This window comes from Staurois parvus, unplaced genomic scaffold (assembly GCF_062004578.1).
Source record: "Staurois parvus isolate SC_StPar_1 unplaced genomic scaffold, SC_StPar_1.0 ptg000154l, whole genome shotgun sequence".
NCBI lineage: Eukaryota > Metazoa > Chordata > Amphibia > Anura > Ranidae > Staurois > Staurois parvus.
The window spans coordinates 25,284,221-25,312,201 of record NW_028317950.1 but is presented as its reverse complement, the minus strand read 5'-3'; the positions used below and the strand labels follow the sequence as shown (position 1 = coordinate 25,312,201).

The window sequence follows — 27,981 nt, the reverse complement described above, 5'->3', positions numbered from 1 at the left end:
CCAGTGACTTGAGTTTTTAGTACTTTAAATCACTGATTTAAGGTAACTAATTCACTGATTTTTTTTGTATAATTACATTCTTTATTAAAGTTTTACAATACAAAAAAAAGAAGAGAAAGCATTAAATTATTGCAAAAGTCATATGCTTAAGAAGTGGATTGCAGATAGTTGGAAACAGAAGGCCATCATAGCAGACTGATAAACATCAAGCAACTGATTCACTGATTTAGCACAAGAATGGGTAAGAATATCTCGTTTTCCTGACTTGGTCTCGCATACTTGTTCTGGGCCATACATTGATCGAACTTCGGCCAGTTCAGCAGGGACCAGCCGAATTTTGATCCACGTATGGGCACCATGGTTGTACTCAAATCAATCTATTGATCGGCTTGTGTATAACAAGCCAGTTGGGTTTTTTCTGAAAGATTAGTGCAGCTGGGTATAGAGAGCAGCACCAATCCTGGTGTTCTGCCGGCAGAGAAGGCTCCTCGCTGTCAGAACACAATAGTGCTGTGGGAGGGATTTCAACATCAACACTGAATGTGTTAATGGGGGAGGATCAGCAATTTTCTACTTACGCTGTCTTGAAGCCATTAAATTAGCACGACAGCCAGGCAACTAGCATTGCAAAAGGTGGCTTATTTTCAGCATATAAACATGAAAATTTCTCAAAGATGAAAAACATTCATAAATCAACATTTTGAAGACCTGCTTGTCAAAGGGGAAAATGCCAGTGAGAAAATGCAACAAACATATGAGTTATAAAGCTTCTGCGTCTATGGGAAAATGCCACAGAATACATTGGTTGACATGCGCACTAGAACAAGAATGAAGAAAAAAAAGAAAGTAACACACACACACACCGCAACTGAAGTTGCTTCCATGGCTGTTTGCCAGGCCCGTGCTTTCTGGACTAAGCACATGACCCAATACCCTAGCTCCATCCTAACAGATCCATAGGTACACTAACTAGAGTTTTTATTTATGGCCCTACACTACTGCATGAATGGCTTGGTGAATATGCTCCACCAGGTCTCCAGGATGAGTCTTCTCGCTATCTGTATGGAGAGGATTATTTGCTCAAATGCTGGTCAGCAGAACTCCTGTGCAAGAAATGCCTACAGCATGTGCACTGTGAAGAAAGGAGAACGTATCTTTGAATAAGCACATCAAGGAAATCACAGACTGTAAGAGTACTCTTCTCCCCAGAATATGAAGGCCATGCTTCCACAAATATACCTGATCCTGAGATTAGGAAAAGTCCCTCTTGATCCTCCAGCTGCAAGCCAAAGTCTGGAGTGAGCTTATGAAGATGTGATCTTGTATGCCAGCCAGGTCTGGCTCCAAGCTTGCTTCCCAATGAAGAGAAGCCCTGACTTGTCAGAGTGGGAGGACTTCTTTCGGCCTTCTGGTCCCAGGAAATAAATGATTCTGGGATCAGAGTGTCATTTGCAGGAGCTACAAACTGACCGTTTAGGCTCTTACTCCTCCCAACTTCATGCACTCAAATTTGCCGCTCTCATTGCAATAATGGGCAGATCTTCTTGCTGCTGTTCAGAAGCTCCTCTTCAAATATGCCAAATAAAAGGAGTTTGGCCCATTTCCTATGCCAAGTAAAGGAGTAAGACTGTAGGTCTCTCAATCCTTAAAGTGTATTACCACTTTTTGCAGTCAAATCTGAGAAAATCTTACTGTATATCAACACACACACACACACACACTTTTTTAAAAATATTTCTTACCTTTTTAGATGTTTCTCAGGAGGAGCATCGTGGCTGACTGCAAAGTTTTTGTTGAACAATGTTACAGTGAGTCTGTCTTCAACCCTTTGTTAGAACAGACAATGTGCAAATCTAGTTATTCAGTAATTGTCAGATTTGCCTTCACAATACAGGTACGCTATATTATAGCAACACAGCTGCCCGGACCCTCATAAACAAAGAACTATCTAGGATTTTTTTTCTGGACCCAGGAGGGTCCAGTATAGAGCATCTAAAAAAGGTAAGGTACAATTTTTTTATGTTATATGTGAATAGGGACATGTAACATATACTGTGTAAGGTAGGTGTTATCTTCATTTGACTGCAAACGTTGAAATACACCTTAAGGCCATTCTGCAGGTGTGGTACATATCTCTCCCCTTATACATTCCCTGTGACACTGTGGGAGCTGAACCAGGTTCTTTCAACCCTTCAGAGGCCCCCTGAAGGGCTATTCTTGCTATCACCTTTATGCTGAGAGTCTCTGAGGTAGCAGCCTGTAAAGAGCTTTTCCTATTGTTACACAAGGTTGTCTTGAGGCCATAAGCCTCTTTTCTCCCTAATGTTCTAATGTATTCTTCTACAACTTCAACCATAACATTGTCCTTCCCTAGTTCCTGCTCCTCATTTCACCATTGTTAGCTTGATTAGACACGATTTCATTTGAGCCTATGGTCTAAAGGAATGGGTTCCCTTTCTTGCTAAGGTACACTCTACCAGATCTGTTAATCTTCATGGACTTTTCAGCATCAAGTATCTGTTTCTCAGATTTGCAAGGCTGCAAATGAGGCAAGGGTGATAAAACACTCACTGGATTGTACAGCATTGTAATCAAAAACAGGAAAGTCTGTAAGGACAACAAAAGACCTACCTGCTTCATTTCTGGGGGAAGGTGTTCTGTAGTCTGGAGAGACCTGACAATACTAACTGATAAAAGTGCATTAGAGACAAAGGAAATTATTGCTAGGATCAACAGGTATTTTTTCTTAAAGAGATAATAAATATTTTCAATGGTATACTTAACAGAATGAGAGAGATCAAATAAGAGAAGTTCATTGTTACATACGCTTTAAAGGAGTATTAAACCCAAAACCCAAAATGTAATGTATTGCAGCTTGCCAATCATAAGATGTGGTGGCTGAATTCGTTTTCTTTTTCTAAGCTTTCTTGCATCTATTTTCACCTTGTGATCTGGCTAGTGACATGCTTCCTGTCTTAGGGTGCCTACACTCTGGATCAGGGGTCTCCAAACTTTCCAAGCAAAGGGCCAGTTTACTGCCCTTCAGGCTTAAGGGGGGCCGGACTGTGGCCAGTGGGAGTAGAAAATGCCCCGGCATCAGTGGACATAACTAATGCCCCATCATCGGTTTTATTTAAAGGAATAAGGCCCCATGCTTGGGATCAGTGAGAAGAATAGTGCCATCAGTGGGAGGAATGGTGTCACATCAGTGGTGTCGGCTGGTTAAATAGTTCCCCAAGGCCAGATAGAGGCTAGCAAAGGGCCACATCTGGCCCCCTGGGGCCACAGTTTGGAGACCACTGCTCTAAATGGCGCAACAGAGATACCTTTGGACAACAGCATTGCCACTGCCAGCCTGGATCATGCTCGTTAGTCTACAGGTCACGGAACATTGGTATGATCAGTGAGCTGTTTTTATAAAAGACTTTTATGAAGACTAGAAAAGCCAGATTAGACTCTGCCAAAAAACATCTAAAAAAGCCAGACCAGTTCTGGAAAAGCATTCTTTGGATGGATGAAACTAAGATTAATCTGTACCAGAATGACGGGAAACAAAAAGTGTGGAGAAGGCTTGGAATAGCTCACGATCCAAAGCACACAACGTCATCTGTAGAACATGGTGGAGGCAGTGTGATGGCATGGGCATGCATGGCTTCCAGTGGCACTGGGTCATTGGTGTTTATTGATGATGTGACAGAAGCAGCCGGATGAATTCTACAGTGTTTAGAGATATACTGCCATCCCAGATTGCCATCCCAGATTCAGCCAAATGCAGCAAAGTTGATTGGACGGCGCTTCGCAGTACAGATGGACAATGATCCAAAACACACTGCAAAAGCAACCAAGGAGCTTTTGAAGGAAAAGAAGTGGAATATTCTGCAATGGCCAAGTCAATCACCTGATCTCAACCCAATTACGCAAACATTTCACTTGCTGAAGGCAAAACTAAAAGGCAGAAAGACCCACAAGAACAACTGAAGACAGCTGCAGTTAGAGCCTGGCAAAGCATCAGAAAGGAGGAAACCCAGTCTTTGGTAATGTCCATGGGTTCCAGACTTCAGGCAGTCATTGCCAGTAAAGGATTCTCAACAAAATATTTAAAATGAACATTTTAGTTGTGATTATATTAATTTGTCCAATTACTTTTGGTCCTTTGAAAAAGGGGGATGGCTAGTCTTAAGAGCTTTAATTCCTTAACCCTTCCTCCAATTTGGATGTACATACCCTCAAATTCAACCTGAGAGTGTGCACTTTCAACCCATGTCTATTATAGAACTATAGCTTGAATATGTTTTGGTAAATACCTGAAAAAACTAAAATTGTGCCTGTGTCCAAATATATATGGACCTGTATATGGTGCCTCACGGAAGTGTGCCTTTATCTGCGGGGCTGCATATATGAGTATCTGTGCTTAGAGCATGCCATGCAGTGTGCTCCCAGCACCAAGACAGAGACCGGGCTCTCACCAGTCACCTGATCACTGTGATAGCCTCTGATCAGTCACTGTGCAGCCTGCACCTGTTTTTTACTCTCCATCTGAATGGAGGGATAGATACATTTTCTCTCTCTCCTTGCAGGGAGAGAGATCTAAATAACTAAAACAAAAAATTGCCAGATCAAAGTTTGATCTAGATCAGTGCCAGGGTTAGTGTTTGGGTCAAGGTCAAAGTCAAATGTAAAGGTCAGTATATTTTGGGTAGAATTTCTTTCTTTAAAGCATTTTTTTAAATTAATCAGTGTAGTTAGTGTCAGTGTGGTTTAGGGAGCAGGATAAAAGAAGCAAAATGCACACGATTGTTTTTGGGCTGTACTACGGTTACAAACAACTAACATACACATATGGGGTATCGCTGCAATCATAAGGAGAAGCAGAATTTATTTTGGGTTGTTGCTTGGTTGTAGGCTATGGTAGTTGCAAGAAATATACAGACACGTAAAAAAATTATTTTTTTTTTTGTATTGTGGGCCAGTTTTCCTTTGAAAATAACAAAAATTGGGAGCTAACTAATATCATTTACCACCAAAAGAAAGTCCATTTTGTGCATCCAGGTGGATTATAACTCATTTTTTTCAGGATAAAGTAGTTGCAATGATATGTACGGTTCTACTAACACATGTCAAAGTTGCAAAATTGTGTTCAGGCATTAACATTTGTTTTACACTCAGTCACTAAGGGGTAAAATATACCTATTTAATGTGCAACGTGTGCTTGCTTTTTTCTGCAGAGATGCTTGATTCTTGGTCCAACTTGAGCTGAACAGTGTACACAGTGCAGAGGGAGCATGGCACCTTATGTGGTACACATTAGGGCAGATTATGGGGCACATTACATGGGACACACCACACCAGGTGCAAAGCACAGGATATTACAGTACTGGTTATCTACTGGTTTCATACTATATGCAGAACATAGCAGGAATGCAGCTGGGATCTTTACTCCAGTGGCGTGCTGTTCCCCGTTGGCCCCTCCTACCTTCCTGTCCATCCCAGGTGATGTCACATATACAAGGCACAAGAGACGGGGAACAGAGGAAGAAGATATTGAAGACTGGACAGAGTCTAACCTTGTAGACTAGATTTTTTTCACATTTGATCGGGCAGCCTCTGCTTATATATGTCAAGTGGTACATGGGAAGCACAGTTCTAATAGCTAAGCACCCACTTTTTCTGCACATAAAGAAAAAAAGTTCATACCCAATATTTGAGTTCTTTCTGTATCACTAATTACAAATCACAATTAGGCCCCATTCACACCAGTGCTTTACTCTGGTAAACATCTACCTTTAATGTATTTTTTTTTATCACTGATGAGAAGACTGGTTACAAGGTGTTAATATGCAGCCCAACTCAACTAAAGTACTGCATACTGCAGTTTAAATTTATTACAGTAATCTATGGCTAAAACTTTTTTTTTTGGTAGTAGTTTGGATAGAGTAGGAAGGGTTGGAACCCTGGGCAAAATTTTTTATTACTATGGGAGTCACCCTTCTCTGTCCTATTGCCCACTGTCACTGTGACAGAATGTGATTAGAAATCCACAATGTTACAGTTGTCATGGAACAGGAATTAAAAGGAAACCTTCCAATGTTTTGCAAATAACTTACTGGGCGTTTCTCCTTACTGTGGAGAGATTTCTTCTGACTTCCTGCTGTGTTCTCGGGACAAGAAGTGAAGGGAAATCTACCTAATGGGACACAGCCAGCGGAGAAAAAAAAAAAAAGCACACAAATTAGGAGAGTACTTCCATTCCTTACTCTTTTCCAAATCTATCCTTTTCCTATGAATAACCAGTACCTTAGAAACATAAAAACACAAAGCACAAGCATATTAATAATGAACAAGATAAAATAGCATAACATAACAAAATAGCATAGAATAATATGAACAAGACAGAAAAGACACTGATTTATACATGTTTTCAAATGCATTAGGAGTGAATAAGACCTAACAGTAGATTGCATTGTTGTTACACAGCCTTAAAGAAGAAGCTCTCATTAAAAAGAATAGTGTTTCTATCTGACAAACCACCATCATTTCTCAATGTAACAATTTAGTTACACTCATAATGAAAAAGCAACTAATATGCTCTATAACCACTTAAATCTGAACTCCAGGTAGATATAAATACAAAAAATGAGTGCAGCTCTGTAATCATTAATACAGACTTAAGTGTGTGTGGTTTTTTTTTTGTTTTTTAATGCAGGCAGTGTAAAGTACCATAATTCACTTGGTATTAGACTCTTGCAGTCCCTATACAGGGACTTATTTGCTGACTTGCTCCAGGTAAATGACTCACTAAGCAGTGAAGGATAAGGATGACAGGCTGGCCCTTCAAAAACAACAGATCTGAAGGGTGTAAGAGCAAAATCAGTGTTTGGCATGGTCAATGAATGTCAATGTACCTGTTCTAAGGCTGCTAGGTCGGTACGGAGAGCATTGTTCTCGGACAGAATGTTGTCCACCTGTTCCTGGCTCTCTGCACTCTGCCAAGCTACCTATATGTGATTGGGTGGCAGAAACACAGAGAAGAAGGGATAATTATAGGTCTCATGGCAAGAAGAGAGAAGCCAAAGAGAGCACAGAGTTTAGTTAAAAAAAAAAAAAAAAAGCAAAAATAAGAAGACAAAAAAACTAAAAAAACTTTAACCAGAAAATGACATACTTGTTTCTGAAGACCTTGCAGGGACCAATCATGGTCTTGCTTCAGGCTCTGGATCTGTTCTTTCAGCTCAGCACAACTCTGCCAATACAAAACATATAACAGGGATAAAAAAAGGAAAGGGCATTGCAAAGCCTTGACCAAATGCTCACCAGCATTTATCAAATTGTCTAAAATAAGAGCTATCTTTACCACCCTACAACACTCAACCATATTTCTGCTTTTATTCTGAAGAATGAAAGAAAGATAAAGGAGTTGAGTCTGGCTGATGTGGTAACAGTCAGATCACATTTCAGACTAAAAGAGAACAAGTGGGATATTAGCCACTTGCCTACCAGGCACTTATACCCCCTTATTTACCAGGCCAATTTTCAGCTTTCAGCGTTGCCGCACTTTGATTGACAATTGCGCGGTCATGCAACATTGTACCCATATGAAATTTTGATCATTTTTTTCTCACAAATAGAGCTTTCTTTTGGTGGTATTTAATCGCCACTGGGCGCTTTACTTTTTGCGCTATAAATAAAAAATTGCCAAAAATTTGAAAAAAAAAAAAAGTTTCTTTGTTTCTATTATAAAATTTTTCAAACAGGTAATTTTTCTCCTCCACTGATGTGCGTTGATGAGGCAGCACTGATGGGCACTGATAGGCGGCACTGATGGGCACTGATAAGCAGCACTAAAGGGCACTGATAGGCAGTACTAATGAGGTGGCACGGATAGGTGGCACTGATAGACAGCACTAATGAGGTGTCACGGATAGGCGGCACTAATATGCAGCACTGATAGGCGGCACTGATAGGTGACACTGATGATGGGTACTGATAGACGGCACTGACTGGCATCACTGCTGGGCACTGACTGGCGGCACTGACTGGCACAACCGCTGGGCACTGACTGTGGCACTGACTGGCAGCACTGCTGGGCTGCACTGGTGGGTGGCACTGGTGGGTGGGCACAGGTGGGTGGCACTGCTGGGCACAGGTAGGCGGCACTTCTGGGCACAGGTGTGTGACATTGCAGAGTGGCACAGGTGGGTGCACTGCTGGGCACAGGTGGGTGCACTGCTGGGCACAGGTGGGCGGAGCTAGTGGGCGCACTGCTGGGCACAGGTGGGCGGAACTTGCGGGTGGCACTGCTGGGCACCAATCATCAGGGCACTGATCATCAGTGCCCTGATGATCGGTGCCGATCCCCGCTCTGACAACTGCCGGTTCTCGGCAGTACTTTCCTCACGATCTGACAGCGTGGGGAAAGTGCAGCCGAGAACCGGCACTTGCATTTCCCTCTGATCGGCGTGTCATTGGACACCACTGATCAGGTGGTAAAAGGCCGCTGTGATTGGCCTTTTACCACATCACGTGATCAGCTGTGTCCGTAGGACACAGCGATCACGGAGATCGCCGGGGGCGCGCAGGAGAGCGCGTTCTGGGGGGACGTCATATGACGTCCACTCAGAACTGGCCGGCCGCAGTGCAGCCGTCATTCGGCTATCTGCGGTCGGCAACAAGTTAAACTGCAAAGTGTTCCCTCAGCCAGCTTGTGAAAAGTTATAACATAGCTAATTTCTGCAAAGATCACATGCAAAAACAATGCACAGTTTATGTTCTACATTTTGCACTAGAGCATTTGCCAGTGCTTCCTCACTTTCTGTTTTGCAAATGGCTGCACCAATCTTTGAACGTCTGCCTACATTTGTATATTTGTTGCATGCCTATTGAACTACAGTGCGGCAGAATAAACACACCAATCTGTTGCAAAAGTGACATGAACCACTTTTTAAACACGCACATTTGAAAATGACCCGCTAAATGATTTTCTGTTCTTTTGTTTATCTTTAAAACAAATTGAGGTATTTTGAAAAATATGTGGCACATATGCCACATAATGCAACAAAACAACGAAATAAAAGCCATTTGTCACAGTTAATACAGCAAATGCAAAATTATGATAAATATGTTGCATTTTTAAGACAGATCTGCAAATTGCAGCACATTAACAGATGCAAAGGCAGCGACTGTTGATAAAGACTAATGCTAGGTGCACTTTAAAGTGGTAGTAAACCGCAAAAAAAAAAAAAAAAAATTCTAAAAAATCTTCTTCCTGCAAGTTAAATAGCAGATTGTGCTAGTATGCATCGCATACTAGCACATTACAAAATAGTTACCTGAAATCAAAGCCCTCCAGGGGAACGCTGTCATGGCTCCCATCTTCACCTTGTCTTCCTTCCGGGTTCACGAGCTGCAGCCATCTGATTGGCCAAGCGGCGATATCGTCACTCCCACATGCGAAGGGGGTTTTGGCCGCGGTATGGCTCTCTCAATGGATGGTGGTATGGCTCTCTCAATGGATGGCATGCCAGCACTTCTACAGTAAATATCTCTTAAACTGTGCACGTTAAGGAGATATTTACAGTACCTACAAGTAAACCTTATTAAAGGCTTACCTGTAGGTAAAAGATGCAAAATAGAGTTTTCCTCCACTTTAAGCTGGATTCTGCAGAGAGATGTAACCAAGGGGCCTGAAAGTTGGGAGTTGCTATGGGGCACTGTGATTTGTTGTTTCACCCCTGCCTAGTGTGGTATTGCTGTCTATAGGCTTGTTTTATATCCACTCTGTCCCAATAAACAATCTTTTTTATATCTATAAAAAAAAAAAAACCTTTTCTGCTGGTGCGTGAAGGATACAATCATGACCAGTGTAATACTCCTGATGATAAACTGTCAAATTGAAAACAAAATAGATACTGACGTAATTGAGCTGCCTGCCAACTAACTTGCAGTTGTATCTGTCAGGACTGGGAACTTCTATCGTTTTCATGGGTGTCAAAAGATAAAACTAGGTAAACTCACAGGGTTTGTTGCTGATATAATAATGCAGGTTCATATACGAACAAGCAATATTAAAACTATGCTGTTTTAAGACACTAAGCTAACTTTTGTGACACTGCTGAGAGACAAATCATGTATGATCAGGTAATCAGCTGATACTTGTATCATTTCAACCTTCATACAGGAACTTACCTGCTGAGCACCTTGCAGATCCTGCTGAAACTCCTGTTTTCCAAGCAGGATAAAGTCAGCAAGAAAGCATAGCGGAAAGACTTCTGGTCTGAGGACATAAGTAAATCACTACGCACCTGCGGTCACTGTGCAGAGTCTCCTTGTCAGTCTGCAGCCACAGGTAGCTGTAAAGGAAAGAGGTATATTATTATTATTTTTATACAGGATTTATATAGTGCCAACAGTTTGCTCAGCGCTTTAGAATATAATGGGAGACAATACAGCAACAATACAGTTCAATACAAGAGGGATAGGAGGGCCCTGCTCCTTGGAGCTTACAATCTAGGAGGGAGGGGCTAGTGGTACAAAAGGTAGTAACTGTGAAGGATGGACTGGTTGGAAGAGTAGAAGATTCCATTATTAGCTGAGGGTAGGATAGGCTTCCCTGAAGAGATAGGTTTTCAGAAATCGCCTAAAAGTGAGCAGAGTAGGCGATAGTCTGATAAATTGGGGTAGAGAATTCCAGAGGTTGGGGGAAGCTCTGAAGACGTCCTGGAGACAAGCATGGGAGGAGGAGACAAGGGAGCTAGAGAGCAGGAGGTCGTGTGAGGAGCGGAGAGTCCGGTTTGGGTGATATTTGGAGACAAGATTGGTGATGTAATTTGGGGCAGAGTTATAAATGCCTTTATATGTTATTGTTGATATGACATAAATAAAGAGACCTGCTGTGAGTGGAGATCTTTTGCATATACAATAAAAGCAGGGCAAGACTTGCAGGAAACACTAACATCATAGAAGTATTTTTGTTGACGATTGGAAGGATAGGAAGGAATCTTTTATGGTTGCTGTGATATACCGGCCTCCTGGATCCATACCCCGCTTCCTGGAAGACTTCTCCTCCTGGCTACCCTTCTTCCTCTCCTCTGAGCTACCCACCATCATTCTTGGGGATTTCAACATCCCTGTCAACCTTGACAACCCGGACACAGCCCGTCTCCTCCACTTAACCTCCTCCTTTGCACTTGCACAGTGCATACAATCCACCACCCACTCCGACGGTAATATCCTTGATCTTGTCTTCTCCAACCGCTGCGCTCCCCACAACCTCACTAACACCCCCTTCCCTCTCTCTGACCACAACCTGATCACCTTCTCTATCTCCTCGTCCTCCAACAAAAACCCCTCCAAATGTCACACTACTACCAGCCGTAACCTCCGCAACCTTAACCCTGCCCCCCTCCACTCTGCAGCTGATCAACTCCACGACCGCATCCTCCCCCTGTCCTGCCCCGACTTGGCTATGACTGCCTACAACAACGTGCTGTCAGCAGCCCTTGACTCACTAGCGCCTTTAACCACACGCAACATCAGACTCCGACCGCTCCAGCCCTGGCAGACTGATCACACCAAAACCCTCAAACGACGCAGTCGTGCCCTGGAGCGACTATGGCGCAAAACAAAATCCCAACAAGCTTTCACCTGCTACAAATCTGCCTTCCGCACCTACACCTCCTCCCTCCACGCAGCCAAACAAGCCTACTTCCTGACCCTCATCAAGGCCCTATCCTCCAATCCTCGCCGACTCTTCTCCACCTTCAACTCTCTACTCTCTCCACCCCCACCTCCACCCAGCACCTCACTCACCGCCCTTGAGATTGCCAATCACTTCAAAAACAAGATTGACACAATTCGCAAGGACATTGCCGCAACTCACACGCCCTCTCAACCCGTCCCCTCTCACACAGCTACCCCCTCATCCCCCCCCTGGACATTACCCGCAGGGACTTCGTCACTGCTCAAACTCCCTCCGACCCCATTCCCCCTCACTCGGCTACCCCCTCATCACCCCTCTCTCACGGCCCCACCACTGCTCTGACCTCCACTCCCACCCCACCCTACATTCCTCATACTGAAGCTCCCCCAACACTCCACACCTTTGACCTTACTACCATTGAGGAAGTCTCCAAGATCCTCTCTGATGCCCGCCTCACCACCTGCCCCCTCGACCCTATCCCCTCACAATTCCTACGACCTCCCTCCCCCTCCATCCTACGCTCCCTCACCCACATCTTTAATCTCTCCCTCTCCTCCGGCACTTTCCCCTCCCCACTGAAGCATGCACACATCACCCCCATACTTAAAAAGCCCTCCCTGGACCCCAATGACCCGAACAACCTCAGACCCATCTCCCTGCTCCCACTTACATCTAAACTCCTCGAGCGTCTCGTCTACACCCGCCTATGCTCTCACCTCAACGACAACAACCTCCTCGATCCCCTACAGTCTGGCTTCCGCCCCCTACACTCCACCGAAACCGCCTTACTCAAACTCTCCAACGACCTTCTAACCGCCAAAGCTAATGGCCACTATTCAGTGCTCCTACTCCTTGACCTCTCTGCGGCCTTCGACACAGTTGACCACCCCCTCCTCCTCAAAATACTACACTCCCTCGGCCTCAGAGATTCTGCTCTCTCCTGGCTCTCATCCTACCTGTCACAACGCTCTTTCAGCGTTACCTATAATGCTACCACCTCCCCCTCACTCCCCCTCTCTGTTGGGGTCCCTCAAGGCTCTGTCCTTGGGCCCCTTCTCTTCTCCATCTACACCTCCTCCCTTGGCCAACTCATACACTCTCACGGCTTCAACTACCACCTCTATGCCGACGACACACAAATCTATCTCTCAACCCCCCACCTCACCCCTTCGGTCTCTGCCCAAATCACACACCTACTGAGCGACATATCAGATTGGATGTCGCTCCACTTCCTTAAACTGAATCTCTCCAAAACCGAGCTCCTTGTCTTCCCCCCAGCCCGAACCCCACCCCCCATTGACTTCTACATCACATCCAACAACGTCAATATCAAACCCGCTCTGCAGGCCAGAGTACTTGGTGTCATTCTGGACTCCAACCTATCCTTCCAGCCCCAAGTCCAATCTTTAACAAACTCGTGCAGACTCCACCTCCGCAACATCGCCAAAATCCGCACGTTCCTAACCCCAGAAACCACTAAACAGCTCATCCACTCCCTCATCATATCACGACTCGACTACTGCAACTCCCTCCTCACTGGCCTGCCTCGCCGCTGGCTATCCCCGCTTCAGTTGATCCTGAATACGGCTGCCAGACTCATTCACCTTTCCAACCGCTCCATTTCCGCCACCCCCCTCTGCCAATCCCTCCACTGGCTTCCGATTGCGCAACGGATCAAATTTAAAATCCTAACACTGACGTACAAAGCTGTCCACCATACTGCCCCGAACTACATCACTGACCTAATATCCAAGTACCGCCCAGCACGCACACTCCGCTCCTCACAAGACCTCCTTCTCTCTAGTTCCCTGGTCTCCTCCTCCCATGCCCGCCTCCAGGACTTCTCCAGGGTGTCACCCATCCTCTGGAACTCCCTGCCCCAACCCATCAGATTATCACCTACTCTCCTCTCCTTTAGGCGCACCCTGAAAACCCATCTCTTCAGGGAAGCCTACCTCACCCCTTGCTAACTTGCTGACCTCCTCCACTCTTCCTACCACTCCATCCCCCACAGCTATCTCCTCCTGTACCACTATCCCACCCCTTCTAGATTGTAAGCTCGAAAGAGCAGGGCCCTCGATCCCCTCATGTTTTGCATTGTATTGGTATTGTTCTGTCACATGTTCTGTCCCCCTTTGTAATGTACAGCGCTGAGTGAACTATTGGCGCTTTATAAATACTGTATAATAATAATAATAATAATGGTTACTTTAAGGTTATCCTTTTTTTATAGGACATGCCCTATGGGCTTTGTGAAGGAAGCTTGCAGTGAGAAAACCATATAGAGGCTGGCAACTTCCATCTGATGTCAGTGACCTGGGCAATGTTAAAGTCAACAGATCAGTATGACAAGCAGGCAACTAGCATTTTCAGAAAGGGTCAGCAATGGCAGTCTTCATATTTTTGTCAGTGCAGGTTTTTGTGCATAAAAGAAATTTACAATAATCAGTGATGGCTATAAGGAGCTTTGATTTTAGAGAGTGCATACTGAAGATATCATTTCTGGCCAATAGGCATTGGGGAGACACTGGTTTACTGTACCAAATAAAAAAATACTATATAGCCCCTCAGAAGTGACCTGCTACCTGATTCAGTGCTGACTCACCTGTCATGTCTCTTCTTCAGTTTCTCTGATATCTGTTAAAAGAACAGAATTATAACTGCCACATCTGACAGAAAGGATACAAATATGAACGGTAAAAACCCCCACCAAGATTAATTTGTTAAGCAAATATGTGCATTTCCAATGGAGAGAGAGAGACACAGAGAGAAAGAAAGAACTTTAGTCCCCACCCCCCTCCCCTCCAGCAGCACAAACCCACTTTCTTCTGTCCCCAGAAGCCCAGCAAAGAAAATACCAGGTACTTCTGGGTATAGTGGTTCACCCATGGCAGCACTGGTGCTTGGTGATTCACCCAGCACTATGCACAGGGCAGTGAGAAAGTTCTAAGTCCCGTGTAAACTCATCCTAGAGCAACACAGAGCTTACACAGGGTGTTATTTACTCACTCATGGCAGATGTGAAGAGTGGCAGGAGTGCAAAAGGCAAAAAAAAAAAAAAAAGTTTGTTTTCAGGGGGATAACAATAGAGAGAACCCGAGGCATTACTTTATATGGGAAAACTAGAGGTTTAAAAAGTTTGTCGATTTCCGTTACCTTTGCATTCTCCTCTTGTAGCCAGGAGATGTGTGTCTCTGCAAGAAAAAAATATAGTGTGAAACATACAAGGAAAGCCAACAGGCATAATGAAATTACTAAGCTACACTATACTAGATGGCATGGGCATGTTACCTAATTATATTTGTAAAACCTTTGCATTAGACAGAGGATCCTTTCCTTTATGCAGTGTTTCTCAACTCCAGTCCTCATGGACCCCCAACAGGTCATGTTTTCAGGATTTCCCTCAGATGAAACAGCTGTGGTAATTACTAAGGCAGTGAAACTGATCAAATCACCTGTGCAAAATAATGGAAATCCTGAAAACATGATCTGTTGGGGGTCCATGAGGACTGGAGTTGAGAAACACTGCCTTTATGCAATGTGCACCTTTGAAGTTCAAGATGAATTCTGGGCACAAAAATGTATCCCTCAACAGCCCAAAAGGGAAATAAATCATATTTGTGTGCACCAAATGCCTCTGCAAACCTAGCTATTACTTTGTAAAAGTATCAGTGACATTATAGCTGTAGTGGACATAGTTTGTGCAAAGAGAGCGGGAAGATGAGTGGATAAAAGACCAGTCATCCTGCACAAGGAAAAAGAGCAGCAGTGGGTGATCTTTATTACAGGAAACTCCTGCACAAGGGAAATCTTTCACACTAGATTACTGCACAGATCTGGAAAAAATACGCAAAAGCACTTAAGGTTCAAATAAAAATATACAAGCCTCTTATATTTGGAAAATATTTGCTTATCTCAGTGTTCAGCTTTAAGTGTATGAAAGAAAACCTTAGCAAAACACTATAGAATAGTACTTACTAAACCCACAACAGTAAAATCAGTCTATATATGCAGTAAAGCATGATTGTTATACTCACTGTGGAACCTAAGGGGTTTGATCCTGACTTCTCTGATCCTCCCCCTCTTCCACTGCCCCCCTCATCTCCTGATAAGACATATCGTGTGGAGACACTCTGCACATGCTCAGTCCAGTGTGTATTGCTAGAGAGGTTTGTTTTTTTTTTTTCTTTGGGTGAGTGCATGTGATCAGCACAGGGCCAATCAGCACTGTCCAGACAGAGGTCTGGGCTTCTGCATCCTCCAAGAGCAGAATGAAAACTCCTCCTGCAAGCTTTAACTAGTGCTTTGCTAAACACGGATAGAAATCACATGACTGTTCTAACTTTTACTAAAATAATATTACTATTACTACTAATATTTACTAAAATAATTGCATTTCCATGTTCTGTGTACTGTGGGACACCAGATCGAGAGAATGCAGGGTCCTGGGTTTAGTAACACTTTAAACCAAAAAATTCAACCTATGGTGACTTCAGTAAAAATGAATTGGTGCTTTTTCCAGCAGGACATAGCACCAAAAAAGTTTGTACTCTGAGGCAATTTCAGTGTAGAGACAGAACGTACAGAGAACATAGTGAAACAGACAGCTTGAAACAAACAAGCAACTAGAAATTACTTCAAGAGCACCCTAAAGCAAATTCAAAATTTCACTTCCTAAAGTTGAGCTCAACTCTGCTCCTTCTGCCTCCCTATTGGCCCTAAACTATGATAGGTGGCCTTATCAACCAATAGGGAGACATTTATCCAGGAACAAGCCTAAACCTGTATGCAGGAACTAAATAGTGATTTAGATATTACAGCACCCCAAAATTCAACGCCCCCTGAACACGTCAAAGGAATATATGTTAAGATACCTCCAAGTGCCTACTTTTGTTTACAGATGTCAGTTAGTTTCTTTCAATTTAGCACAAACCTGTGCTTTGCCCATGCCAGACAAACTTTCCAGTTTGCTTTAATGCCATGTCCCCCAACTGCACCACATTCACTTTCTGATTCCTGTCCTAAAACCTTTGTAATGGAATGCATGCACTAGGCCTTCCTTACCTGCTCCTATTATAGCTAAAAAGTTTCCAAATATCTGTTAGTACACAGACTCACGTTGCTGAGTGCCTGCAAAGAAATTAGCAACACCTGTAAGAAATTAAAGGCCTCAACAGTGCACAAAGGGTGACACAAAGGTGGGGGGGGGGGCACACAGAAGGTTTTTTTCACCTTCATGCAGAGAATACATGAATTTAAAAGACCTTGAGCCTTTACAACCACTTTAATAAATGGATGGAAGCTGTGCTGACTGCAACCATCCAATCATGTCTGCACAAAAATCTATTTTTTTTTTGTTTTTTTTCTACCTCATGATTGATTACTTCTTCAGCAAATCAAACCCAGTGTGTGTGGTGTGATTGTAAATAAACCCCACATTGCATAGCTTTACAGAATTTAAATCAAAATCTTCTCAGGGAGGTTTTCCTTTTAAACTGTGCTTAGCACCGAAATAAAAGGTTCCACTATTTTATAGCATTCCATTCTTGATAAAAATCAATTTAAACTAGTGGTGCACCGAAATGAAAATTCTGGTGTCGAAACCGAAAATACAGGATGCACTGGGCCAAAAATCCGAAACCGAAGTAGACGGTTTTTAAAATTTTATATATATTTTTGGAAAAAAATACACTCTATTGATTAAAAAAAAAAAACACAATATATACCCCAATTTTTTTGTAAAATATGAAAGATGATGTTACTGCGAGTAGATACCAAACATGTCATGCTTTAAAACTGCGCACGCTCCTGGATTGGCGTCAAACTACAGTACTTAAAAATCTCCATGAATGACACTTTAAAAATGTCTACAGGTTATCAGTGTAAAGTTACAGAGGAGTTCTAGTGCTAGAATTATTGCTCGTTTGTACATTCATGGCAATACCTCACATGTGTGGTTTGAACACCATTTACATAGGTGGACGTGGCCTACGTATGCGTTAACCACTACGTGCGAGCACGGGGGGACGGGGGCACTTTAAACTTTTTTTATTATTTAATTTTTTTTTCTTTCACTGTCCCTTTAAAAAAAAAAAATGTACTCACTTTTATTCCTATTACAAGGAATGCATGCATCCCTTGTGATAGAAATCAGCAGTGACAGGTCCTCTTTATGGAGAGATATGGTGTCAATAAGACCCCACATTTCTCCTCTGCAATGTAAAGCATTAGATTTAAAAAAAAAAAAAAAAAAAAAAAAAAAAAAAGGAAGGCGGCCTTGTTTACAAGGCGCCGGAAATGGAAGTGACATTGCTCTGGTCCTCCAAGAGCATAGAGATGAGTGGAGGCCATCTTTCCATCACTCATCTCTATGTCCAGCGTCGGGATCGTTTGGTGGGTTCTCAGATAAGGCTGAGAACTACCGAGTGGCGGCAGCAGTAGGCAAGCAGTGGCGAGCGGGAAGGGGTTATTTTCGGCACCTTTATCAGTGCTTATTTTCATATCGGCCGAAACGTTTCGGCCACCAAAATTTCGGTGTACCCCTAATTTAAACCTTTAGAACTAAAAAGTAATATATACTCACCTTACACCCCAGCTTCTAGCATGCTCCCCTAAGCTGGAAAAGCTGAGGATGCCAAATTCCAAAAGAATGCTCTGGGATTTGGGATCCTTAGTTTTCCATAGCTTCTGTGAGCAGGCACAGTGATGTCACTCATGTTGGTGAAGCCAGGGTTTAAGCAAGTATTATTTTACACCTAATGTCTTAATATCTTTGGTTATAAAGTTTATCTAAATCCAAGAACAAAAATTGCTGGTTATGTACTTACCAGTCTTTAGATGTGGAGACTGGATTAGCTTTCTTTAGAGACAGGATTAGCTTTCTTTATACACTTTTTTCCTTTATTTTAACCTGGTAATCAAGCTATTAACTCACTTCCTGTCCTAGGGTGACAACTGTACTGTGCAGCATTGCCAACCTAAGACTGGGAGTGTGCTCCTCTCCACAACAAGAGGGAGGTGTTTTGTAGTTAAACAGAGATAGCAGGAAACCATGCTAAGTGATAACAGTCCAGCGGTACAGAGTACAGGAAGTTATCAGTTCACATGATTTCTGGCTGGATGAACAGACATTATTTTGTACTTAACAGATGTAAATCACTTTCAATGGCAAATTTAACAGGCAAAATGTAAAAAAATAGAAGAAATGCTTTGTCAGAGTTTCTATACACCTTAACCCCTTGACACCGATGTCAAACAAACAAATATGCATCCTCGCAGAACTGGGCTTTCTCCGTGAGGCTGTGCAGCACGCTCCCAGCACAGAGACCGGGGTGTCACTGAAAGCCCAGGGTCCCATGCTAAAGAACGGGACCCAGAACTCCTGATTCCAGGTCACCTGATCGCTGTGATAGCCTTTGATTGGCTATCACAGTAATCAGTCACTGTGAAGCCCGCCCCCTGTATTTTCTCTCTGAATACAGGAGAGAGATACATTGTATTTCTCCCTCCCCTTGCAAAAACAAAAAAACAAAACACAACAGTGTGTAAAATAAATAAATAAAAATAAATATTTCAAAATAAAAGAAAAAAGTCAAAAGGTCAGGATTTTTTTTTATATTTTTTAAAATTAGTATCAGTGTTTTAGGTAGGACAAAAAAAGAAAAAAAAAAAAAGCGAAATGAGCACTATTGTTTCTGGGCTGTACTATGGACACAAACCACAAATAACATACACATATGTAGTATCGCTGCAATTGTCAGGAGCTGAAGAATATATTTTGGGTTGTTTTTTGGTGGTGGGTTATGGCTGTAACAAGAAGCACACAGCTAAATTATAAAAAAAATAAACAAACATGGTTTTTACTATTTTGGGCCAGCTTACCTCTGATAATTTAAAAAACAAACAATCACATCAAATAAAAGCCCAATTTGTCGTGAAGAAAACAAGGTATAATCCACCTGGATACACAAAATAGTTGTAATAGTTTTACTAACACATGTCAAAGTTGCAAAATTTTACTTAGGAATTAAGATTTGTTTTACCCTTAGGAATGATGGGGTTAAATTAGGGTTTTTTTTTTCTTTACTCAGTGGTGAGGAGTGAGAGATAAGAGACCTTGTATTTTCATGCAAGGTCTGCTTTAAGTAACCATTTAAAGTGTTACTAAACCCAGGACCTTGCATTCACTATATCTGGTCTCCCACAGTACACAGAACATGGAAATGCAATTATTTTAGTAAATATAAACTGCTAAATACCTTTTCTCATCAGCAGTATGTAGCAGACTTGTGACTTCTATCAGTGCCCAGAGCACTGGTTAAAGCTTGTAGGAGGAATTTTCATTCTGCTGTGGGAGGAAGCAGGACCCCTGACCCTCTGTCTCTACAGTGCTGATTGGCCCTGTGCTGATCACATGCACTCATCCAAGAAAAAAAAAAAAAAAACACTCTAGCAATAAACACCAAACTGAGCATGTGCAGAGTGTCTCCATACAATATGTCTTATCAGGAGATAAGAGGGGAGCACTGGAAGAAGAGGAAGATCAAAGAAGACAGGATCAAACAGCCTCTTTACACAATGCGGAGGATTAACCGCTTAGGTTCCACCGTGAGTATAACAAGCATGCTTTACTGCATATACAGACTGATTTTACTGTTGTGGGTTTAGTAACACTTTAAAGTTACCTTTCGAGCTTTCAGGAAATCTCTCTCTAGGGTTGCCTTCTTCTGCTGAAGAGATGTAAACTCTGAGAATAAGAAAAAAGGCATTTGTATAATACCAATGTTCATACAGTATATCTTGGAAGCGGAAGTCAAAGACATTTAGAACAGTTGCTAGCATAGAGGAAGTACAGTTAGAAATGAATACAAAGGATGGAGAAGACATTCGGAGGGAGTGGGGGAAGGAGCTGGATCCTACTGCTCTCACCCTGGTTGTTTTTTCACATGTTGTTCAACAGCTAATTATTTTGGGTTTTGAGCTCCAGGAGCTGAGCCTGTGAAAAAGGAGAACGAGGAATTAACATAAAAGCCAGAAACAGAACAGACATGCAAGGAGTTCTAAGTTAGTCAACAATTAAACCTAAAGTAATCAGACTCATGTAAAAATGCAATGAAGGCCTTGGGACAAAGTAGAGGTTTGCTTGTAAACCCAAGTCTACAGTGGTCATCAGTAAGGAAATGAGGGGACGTCTCTTTAGCAGGGACATACAGAGCTATAGGCTTTCATACTCTGTCCAAAAAAATTATGTTTAAAATTTAAAAATTCACATGCCATCCACAACACTGCCCCAATTTACATATCCGATCTTATCTCTAAATATCAACCAAACCGTACACTCCGCTCCTCGCAAGACCTCCTACTCTCTAGCTCCCTTATCTCCTCCTCCCATGCTCATCTCCAAGACTTCTCCAGGGTGTCACCCATCCTCTGGAACTCCCTACCCCAATCTATGAGACAATCACCCACTCTACTTACCTTTAGGCGATCATTGAAACCCTCTCTCTTCACGGAAGCCTATCCCGCCCTCTGCTAATACTGGTATCCTCTACGCTTCCAACCACTCCATCCCCCATAGTTTTACCTATTGTACCACTCACCCCTCCCTCCTAGATTGTAAGCTCCAAGGAGCAGGGCCCTCAATTCCCTCTTGTATTGAACTGTATTGTTACTGTATTGTCTCCCACTATAATGTAAAGCTCTGAGCAAACCGTTGGCACTATAAAAATCCTGTATAATAATAATAAGTTGCATGAACAGAGTGCAGTTTCTATTTCCTGGCCCCCTATCCACCCTAGACAAAGAACTGTGCATTACCAACTTCTATACTAATACTGACATCAAATCCCTCCTGCAGTGGACTGAGAACATCCATTCAGTAACATGTGAGCATACAAAACCTTAGGGCAGTAATTGTGAAAAAAACAGCAAGAGGAATGAAAGAGAACCTGTCGCAAGATGACATAAGAGTGTGAGGAAAGGCACTACAAGGTGCTGGTATCTTGCATTGCCTGCTTAACATAAAGTCATCCTGTACACTCCTAGGGCCATATCCGTTACACAAATGTCAACTTTGCTCCTATTCAGAGTTCAGGTAATCTCCGTTATACCACAATGCAATGTCAGCACCTTAGAATCTCAGGAATAAAGGGGCATGTAGCAGCTGGATGGATGTGCCTGATCTCTGACAGTAAACAAAGTCAGTATTTCCACAGTGAGTGTTCACTTTTCTTTGTACAGCATGTACTGCAAACTGTTAGATGAGATCTTTTAAAAAGTGTACTTTATCTATAGTCAAAACACATTTTGTGGATTAAAAAAGAAGTATGGCCAAAGCTCTTTTGACCATACTTCTCTTCTGTGTCACAGGAATGCACTTATTTCTGCACTTCTGTGACCCAGATTCAGCTGAAAGAGGGCTAAAGCTTGCTACTAGCTGATATCACAGAGCCAGTCCAGGCTGTGCAGGAATGCCGAAAATAATGTTGGGAAAAGCCCAGATTCCTGGCCAGCATCTGCTGAGAGCCTGAGCTAACTGCTCCCTTCCCCTCCACAGTCCAGCATTCCAGTGAGCACTGGAGAGGTAGAGCAGAGAGAGATGACTGACAGTCACTGCTCTCTGCTCACTTAAGACCAAGAACTGGGTGATTAGCAGTCATGTGTTAGCTTGGTTCTCGGTCTTAGAGCTGGCATGGGACCGATGCTACATCCACATAGGCGAGTATATATGTTTGTTTTTTTATAATCCCATACTTCCCTTTTAAGTGTTAAAACTGTTGCCAGGTTTTTATTGCTATTGGGTTCCCAGATAGGAAGACTAACCCTCTTAATTTGTCTTGGGGATCACTGTTACCAGGACTAAACGTAATAGGAAAATAAAAAAACTGGAGGTTTCAGGAAGTCTGCAATGGGGATACCTCCAGTGAGAATTGCCTAAAAGGAGATTTACACTCAGTTCATATCTCTGTCTTTATTCCACCTAAAACAAAACTTCACTCATTGACTATTTTTAATCCTTATGCTGTTAGCATTAGTATATAGATAGAAAAGTATATCATATTTACTTGTTTAAAGCTTCTTTTCACATTTCTTCAGTTACTTTCTGGTTTGCAGGCCTATGCAAAAGATGCCATGCATCTCAAAAGTCTTCAGGAAGGAAAAAGGGGCTTTCTCAGCGAAGTTCACCATCCAGCCTGCATGCCTGAGCTAAGAGCAGATGGATTCCAAGAAGTAAATGCCACATGAATCATCTGCCATTACTCAAGATGGCCACAGCCAGAAATGCTAGGGGTTGTTTTTCAAAGTGATTTTTCAACAAAATAAAACATGAAGACATGGATGGGTGGGCGAGTTTGCTCTAAATATTAAAAATGAATTAAACAGCATTTTTGGTTTGTGGTGCTTAGATGCAATGTAGTTCCGCGTTAAGTAAAATAAAAGCTCATGACATACTTTACTGCTGAAGTTTAGTGGTGTTTTTTTTTTTTTTTTAAACAGCACCAGGAAGAAGAGCGTCCCATGTGCTGGCAACTTCTGTGTTAGGTTGAAATCTTCGTTCTTCTGCCCCTGGATACCCCTGTAGCTGTAATCTTATGGTGCTACGGGGGTTAATATCAGGGGCTGTAGCTGTGACAGGCACTCATCAACAGTGCTGACTACACCTGCACTATTCATTGTATATACTATGTATGGTGATGTTTTAAAAGGATTCAAGTTAGACTTATCGGTAACTTGTTTTCTAATAGATTTTCAGGACAGCACATGAGAGAATGCAGCTCCTCCTCCTTTCGCAGGAAACACACACCCACTCAGACTTCAAATTGGAGGCCTCTCCCCATAGTCCTCAGTTGTCGAAGAGTACCTCCGGTCCATCTGAAACACATAAGCACAACAGCATAAACATTATCAGGGCGGGCAATTATTGCTGTCCTGAAAAACTACTAGAAAACAAGTTACCGGTAAGTCTCACTTGGATTTTCTCAAAACGTCTTTCAGGACAGCACGAGAGGAAAAAATGAGAACTTACCCTCTTAGGGCAGGACCACAGCTTGCAAGACCATCCTACCGAAGGCCTGCTCTCCTGCTGACAACAAATCCAGCCTGTAATGGTGTACAAAGGCGGACATGCTTGCCCACGTCGCCGCCTTATAAGTTTGTTCTGGGGTGGCACCAGCCTTTTATGCGTATGTGGCTGCTAGAGCTCTTGTGAAAGGAGCATGAATGCCCAGTGGAGGAACGAGATCATAAAGTTCATAGGCTGATTTGATTGCCATTCTTAGACATCTGGCAATGGATGCTTTAGTTGCTTTTTACCCTTCTTCCAGACTTTCCCGTAGTTAGCTCCTATGGCCACCTTATGACTTGCTAGGAGAGTGTCTACTAAACGTTTAGAGAAGCCTTTATTTTCTAGCAGTTGCCTTTCAGAATCCAATTTTCCATTTCCAGAGAACAGAGAAGACCTTGTAGTAGTAGGTCCTACCTGATTGGAAGCATCCGATATGGTCTGATTGACAACCGAAGGAGAGTTGCCAACCACAACATTTTCAGCCAGAAGGAAGCCAAGAAAATTACCTGAACTCTGTTTGCATCTTTTTTGGAGCCAGATGAATTAGTTGGAAGTGGAGAAAAGCGTAGTACAGCTGGAAGCTCCACCTTTGAGCAAGTGCATCGATCCCTACTGCTCCATCTTCCTCCAGGAAAAAAAAACTGACTGGTTTTGGTATACTGATGATTCGCAAACTGAACGATTTGCGGCTGACCCTATTTCTGAACTTCCTGGTTTAGGCACCACTTGCCCTCCTTCAGCTGGTGTCTGCTAAGGATGTCAGCTACCAGGTTCAGTGAGCCTCTCAGGAAAGGGTTTGCCCATAGTGCACGTGAAGATTTGTGACGCATAGGTATGCGGGTCACACAGATGTGCATGGACTTGGGCATAGGCGCATGCAATTGCACGCACGCATGCGCACGCCTGTCACTAATGCTGGCGCCAAATGGGCTATTTAAACAGGCTGCAGTTTTGTCTCATTGCTGTTTGGTCTACAGCTTCTGAGTGTGTTCCTGATTCTTGTGCCCGACCTCTGATACTAACTCATCTTGTTCCTGATCTTCGTTTGTCTGCAACCTGCCCTGACCCCAGCTTGTCTTAGATTACTCTTCTGCCCCCTGCTCCTGTCTGATTGACCCCCGCTGCTGACCTGGCCTGTGACCTGACTACTCCGCCATCTACTGTTTATGCTTGATCTGCCCGACTGTTACCGACATGGCTCGTCTGACCTCGCATCTTTCATCCTGCTCGCTACAGCTCATCAGTCCTGCAAGTCTGGATTCTGCTCCCTGCTGCAAACCTACAACCTGCTGACAGCCAAGATCCGTGCCAGGCTATCTACCTTCAACCTGTCCTGCTGCTTCACCTGCCTGTTGACTACTGCTGACACACAGACTACTGGACTGATCACAGGCACTAATACCTCGCCGTGCTCCTGCAGCTACTGTCCCACTACCAGTAGCCCTCTAGCCAGAGCTGTACGGGAGGCCTGCCTCTTCACGTCAGGCTCACTATCTAAGGTATGTGACAGAGCCTTTGAGATGGACTGCTGACAAGGATTCCAAATTGACATCTGCCCAAGTTACAACTTCTTCTGCCATACTTTGAAGACTCCTGCTTCTTGTGCAGCCTTGCTTGTTTACATAGGCTACCGCTGTGGTGTTGTCTGTGCAGACCTGCATGTGTCAACCCTGGAGCTCCTGAGAGAAAGCCACAAGAGCCAAAGCAATTGCTTTTAATTCCCTCCAGTTTGATGAGTTGGACCTTTGCTGCCTCAGTCACTGCCCCATGTGAGCTGACCTCCCAGGTGTGCTCCCCAGCCCCAGGAGCTGGCATCTGTGGTGAGGATCCTTTCCACTGGAAAGGACCAGGCTAGACCTTTGGATAGAACATCCTGCCTCCTCCACCACCAAAGGGAGCTCTTCACCCTGGAGGGGACCCTCATCTCCTTGTCCAGTGAGGCCAAGTAATCATTCCAAACTCTCAGGATGAATAGTTGAAGGGACCTGAAGTGTAATCTTGCCCACTAGATTGCCGGGAAGAAGGCTGTCAACAGGCCCATAGCTGACTTCAGAAACCTGATTGACACCTGGCGGTTGCCTTGAAGAAGAGTCAAAGCCGCCTGTATTTTCTGCGTCTTTTCTTCTGGCAAAAATTAAAAAAAAAAAAAAAAAACACACTTTTCTGTTCCACGGAACAGATGCAAAACCCCAGAAAGAAAACCTTCTTGGACAGGGTCACATTGGATTTCTGCACGTTGATGATCCAGCCTAGACTTTCCAGATGGCTGCAGGCTACCTGAAGGTCCTTCCTCAACTGCTCTTCTGAGCTTGCCAGTAACAGAAGATCGTCTAGGTAGGGAATTACCATCACACCTCTGAGCCTCAAGGGAGCTAGGGCTTCCACCATCACCTTGGTGAAGATGCGGGAAGATGAGGACAGCCCAAAAGGCAGTGCCCTGAATTGCACGTGCGGAACCTTACATCCTGACGTCAGAGCTAGGCTCAAAAATCTTTGAGCGTGCGCTCTGATTTGGATATGCAGATGGGCGTTCCTTGGATCAACTGAAGCCATGAAGCAATTTGAAAACAGCAGGTTTCTGACCGAAAAGATTGAATCCATTCATATTCACTTGTATCGCACTGCTTTGTTCAAGGGTTTTAAGCTGAAAATCAACCTAAATTTACCTGAAGGTTTTCCCATCAGATATATATGGGAATAAAACCCCATCTGTTCTTCCCCTGACAGGACCAAAACAACCACTCTTTGGAATATCAGATCCTGAACCAGGTTCTTCATTGCAAGAGCTTTTACTGGATTCTTCTAAATATCCGTAACAAAAAACCTTCTTGGGGGAACCCCTGCAAACTCTATCCTGTAAACACGACTGACCAGATTTCTGATATACAGGCTCAAAGTTATCTTCTCCCATTGTGGAATGAACACCTGCAGTCTTGCAAATTGACTCTAAGTCTGGCCAAAAGAGGAGATCTCATGAAAAAGAGATTCAACACAGCCTAACGTTTGGTGTACAGTGGGGCAAAAAAGTATTTAGTCAGCCACCAATTGTGCAAGTTCTCCCACTTAAAAAGATGAGAGAGGCCTGTAATTGGCATCATCACACCAAGCTGCTTGCCTATTGCAGATTCAGTCTTCCCAGCCTGGTGCAGGTCTACAATTTTGTTTCTGGTGCCCTTCTTTGGTCTTCACCATAGTGGAGTTTGGAGTGTGACTGTTTGAGGTTGTGGACAGGTGTCTTTTATACTGATAACAAGTTCAAACAGGTGCCATTGATACAGGTAATGAGTGCAGGACAGAGGAGCCTCTTAAAGAAGAAGGTACAGGTCTGTGAGAGCCAGAAATCTTGCTTGTTTGTAGGTGACCAAATACTTATTTTCCACCATAATTTGCAAATAAATTCTTTCCAAATCAGCCAATGTGATTGTGTGGATTTTTTTTCTCATTTTGTCTCTCATAGTTGAGGTCTACCTACGATGCCAATTACAGGCCTCTCTCATCTTTTTAAGTGGGAGAACTTGCACAATTGGTGGCTGACTAAATACTTTTTTGCCTCACTGTAGAGTCTCCCTGCCATGTTTTTAACCATAAGGCTCTTCTAGACGAGTTAGAAAAGGCAGCAGAGCGAGCTGACATGCATATGGAATCCGCTATATACCCGCTATATACCCTACAGCTCTTGTGATTGTAGGTAAAGAATCTAAAATCTCATCCTTTGAGGTCCCCGCACTGAAATGCGCCTTAAGCTGGTTCAGCCAATGCTCCAGATTTCTTGCTACGCATGTGACTGCCAAAGCTGGTTTCAAATTCTCCATTGTGGAATGCCATGCTCTCTTCAACAGCAAATCCATTCTTTTCTCTATAGCCTCTTTCAGGCTCCCCTATGTTTTTCAGGCTCCCCAAAGTCTGTGCTTTTTGAGACTTGGGAAAATGCGGTTTCATACAGCCAAGGAGTCCTCTTCAAATGGGAACCATCTCTTGTGGGTCTAGAAAAAAACGGTTTCCTTTCCTGACCCTGCCATTACTTTTTTTTTATCATATCTGAGATGGCTGAATGTACATGAAAACATCTCTCTTTTGGCTCACTAAGGCTCAGGTAAATTTTATTATGTAGGGAGAGATCTCTTTCCTCCTCTTTAATGCCTAAGGTGGCATGAATCGCTTTAAGCAGATATTCCACATCCTCCAGCGACAGCTTATATTTAGATACTGAGGAATCCTCCAC

The 27,981-nt window shown here is 43.3% G+C and overlaps 1 protein-coding gene across 1 annotated transcript; it reads right to left on the bottom strand.

Annotated features, from left to right (window-relative positions):
* Nucleotides 1-58: 58 nt before the first annotated feature.
* Nucleotides 59-26,108, bottom strand: LOC149463686 (uncharacterized). The gene is made up of 9 exons (XM_089675331.1): nucleotides 25,919-26,108; nucleotides 20,380-20,441; nucleotides 14,301-14,332; nucleotides 10,183-10,270; nucleotides 7,163-7,240; nucleotides 6,903-6,995; nucleotides 6,105-6,184; nucleotides 1,743-1,826; nucleotides 59-1,604 (listed from the first exon to the last, which is right to left on the bottom strand). Exons 1-9 carry the CDS (start codon nucleotides 26,106-26,108, stop codon nucleotides 1,520-1,522), a joined length of 792 nt encoding a protein of 263 aa, XP_089531457.1. The 3' UTR covers nucleotides 59-1,519.
* Between the last annotated feature and the right edge of the window lie 1,873 nt (nucleotides 26,109-27,981).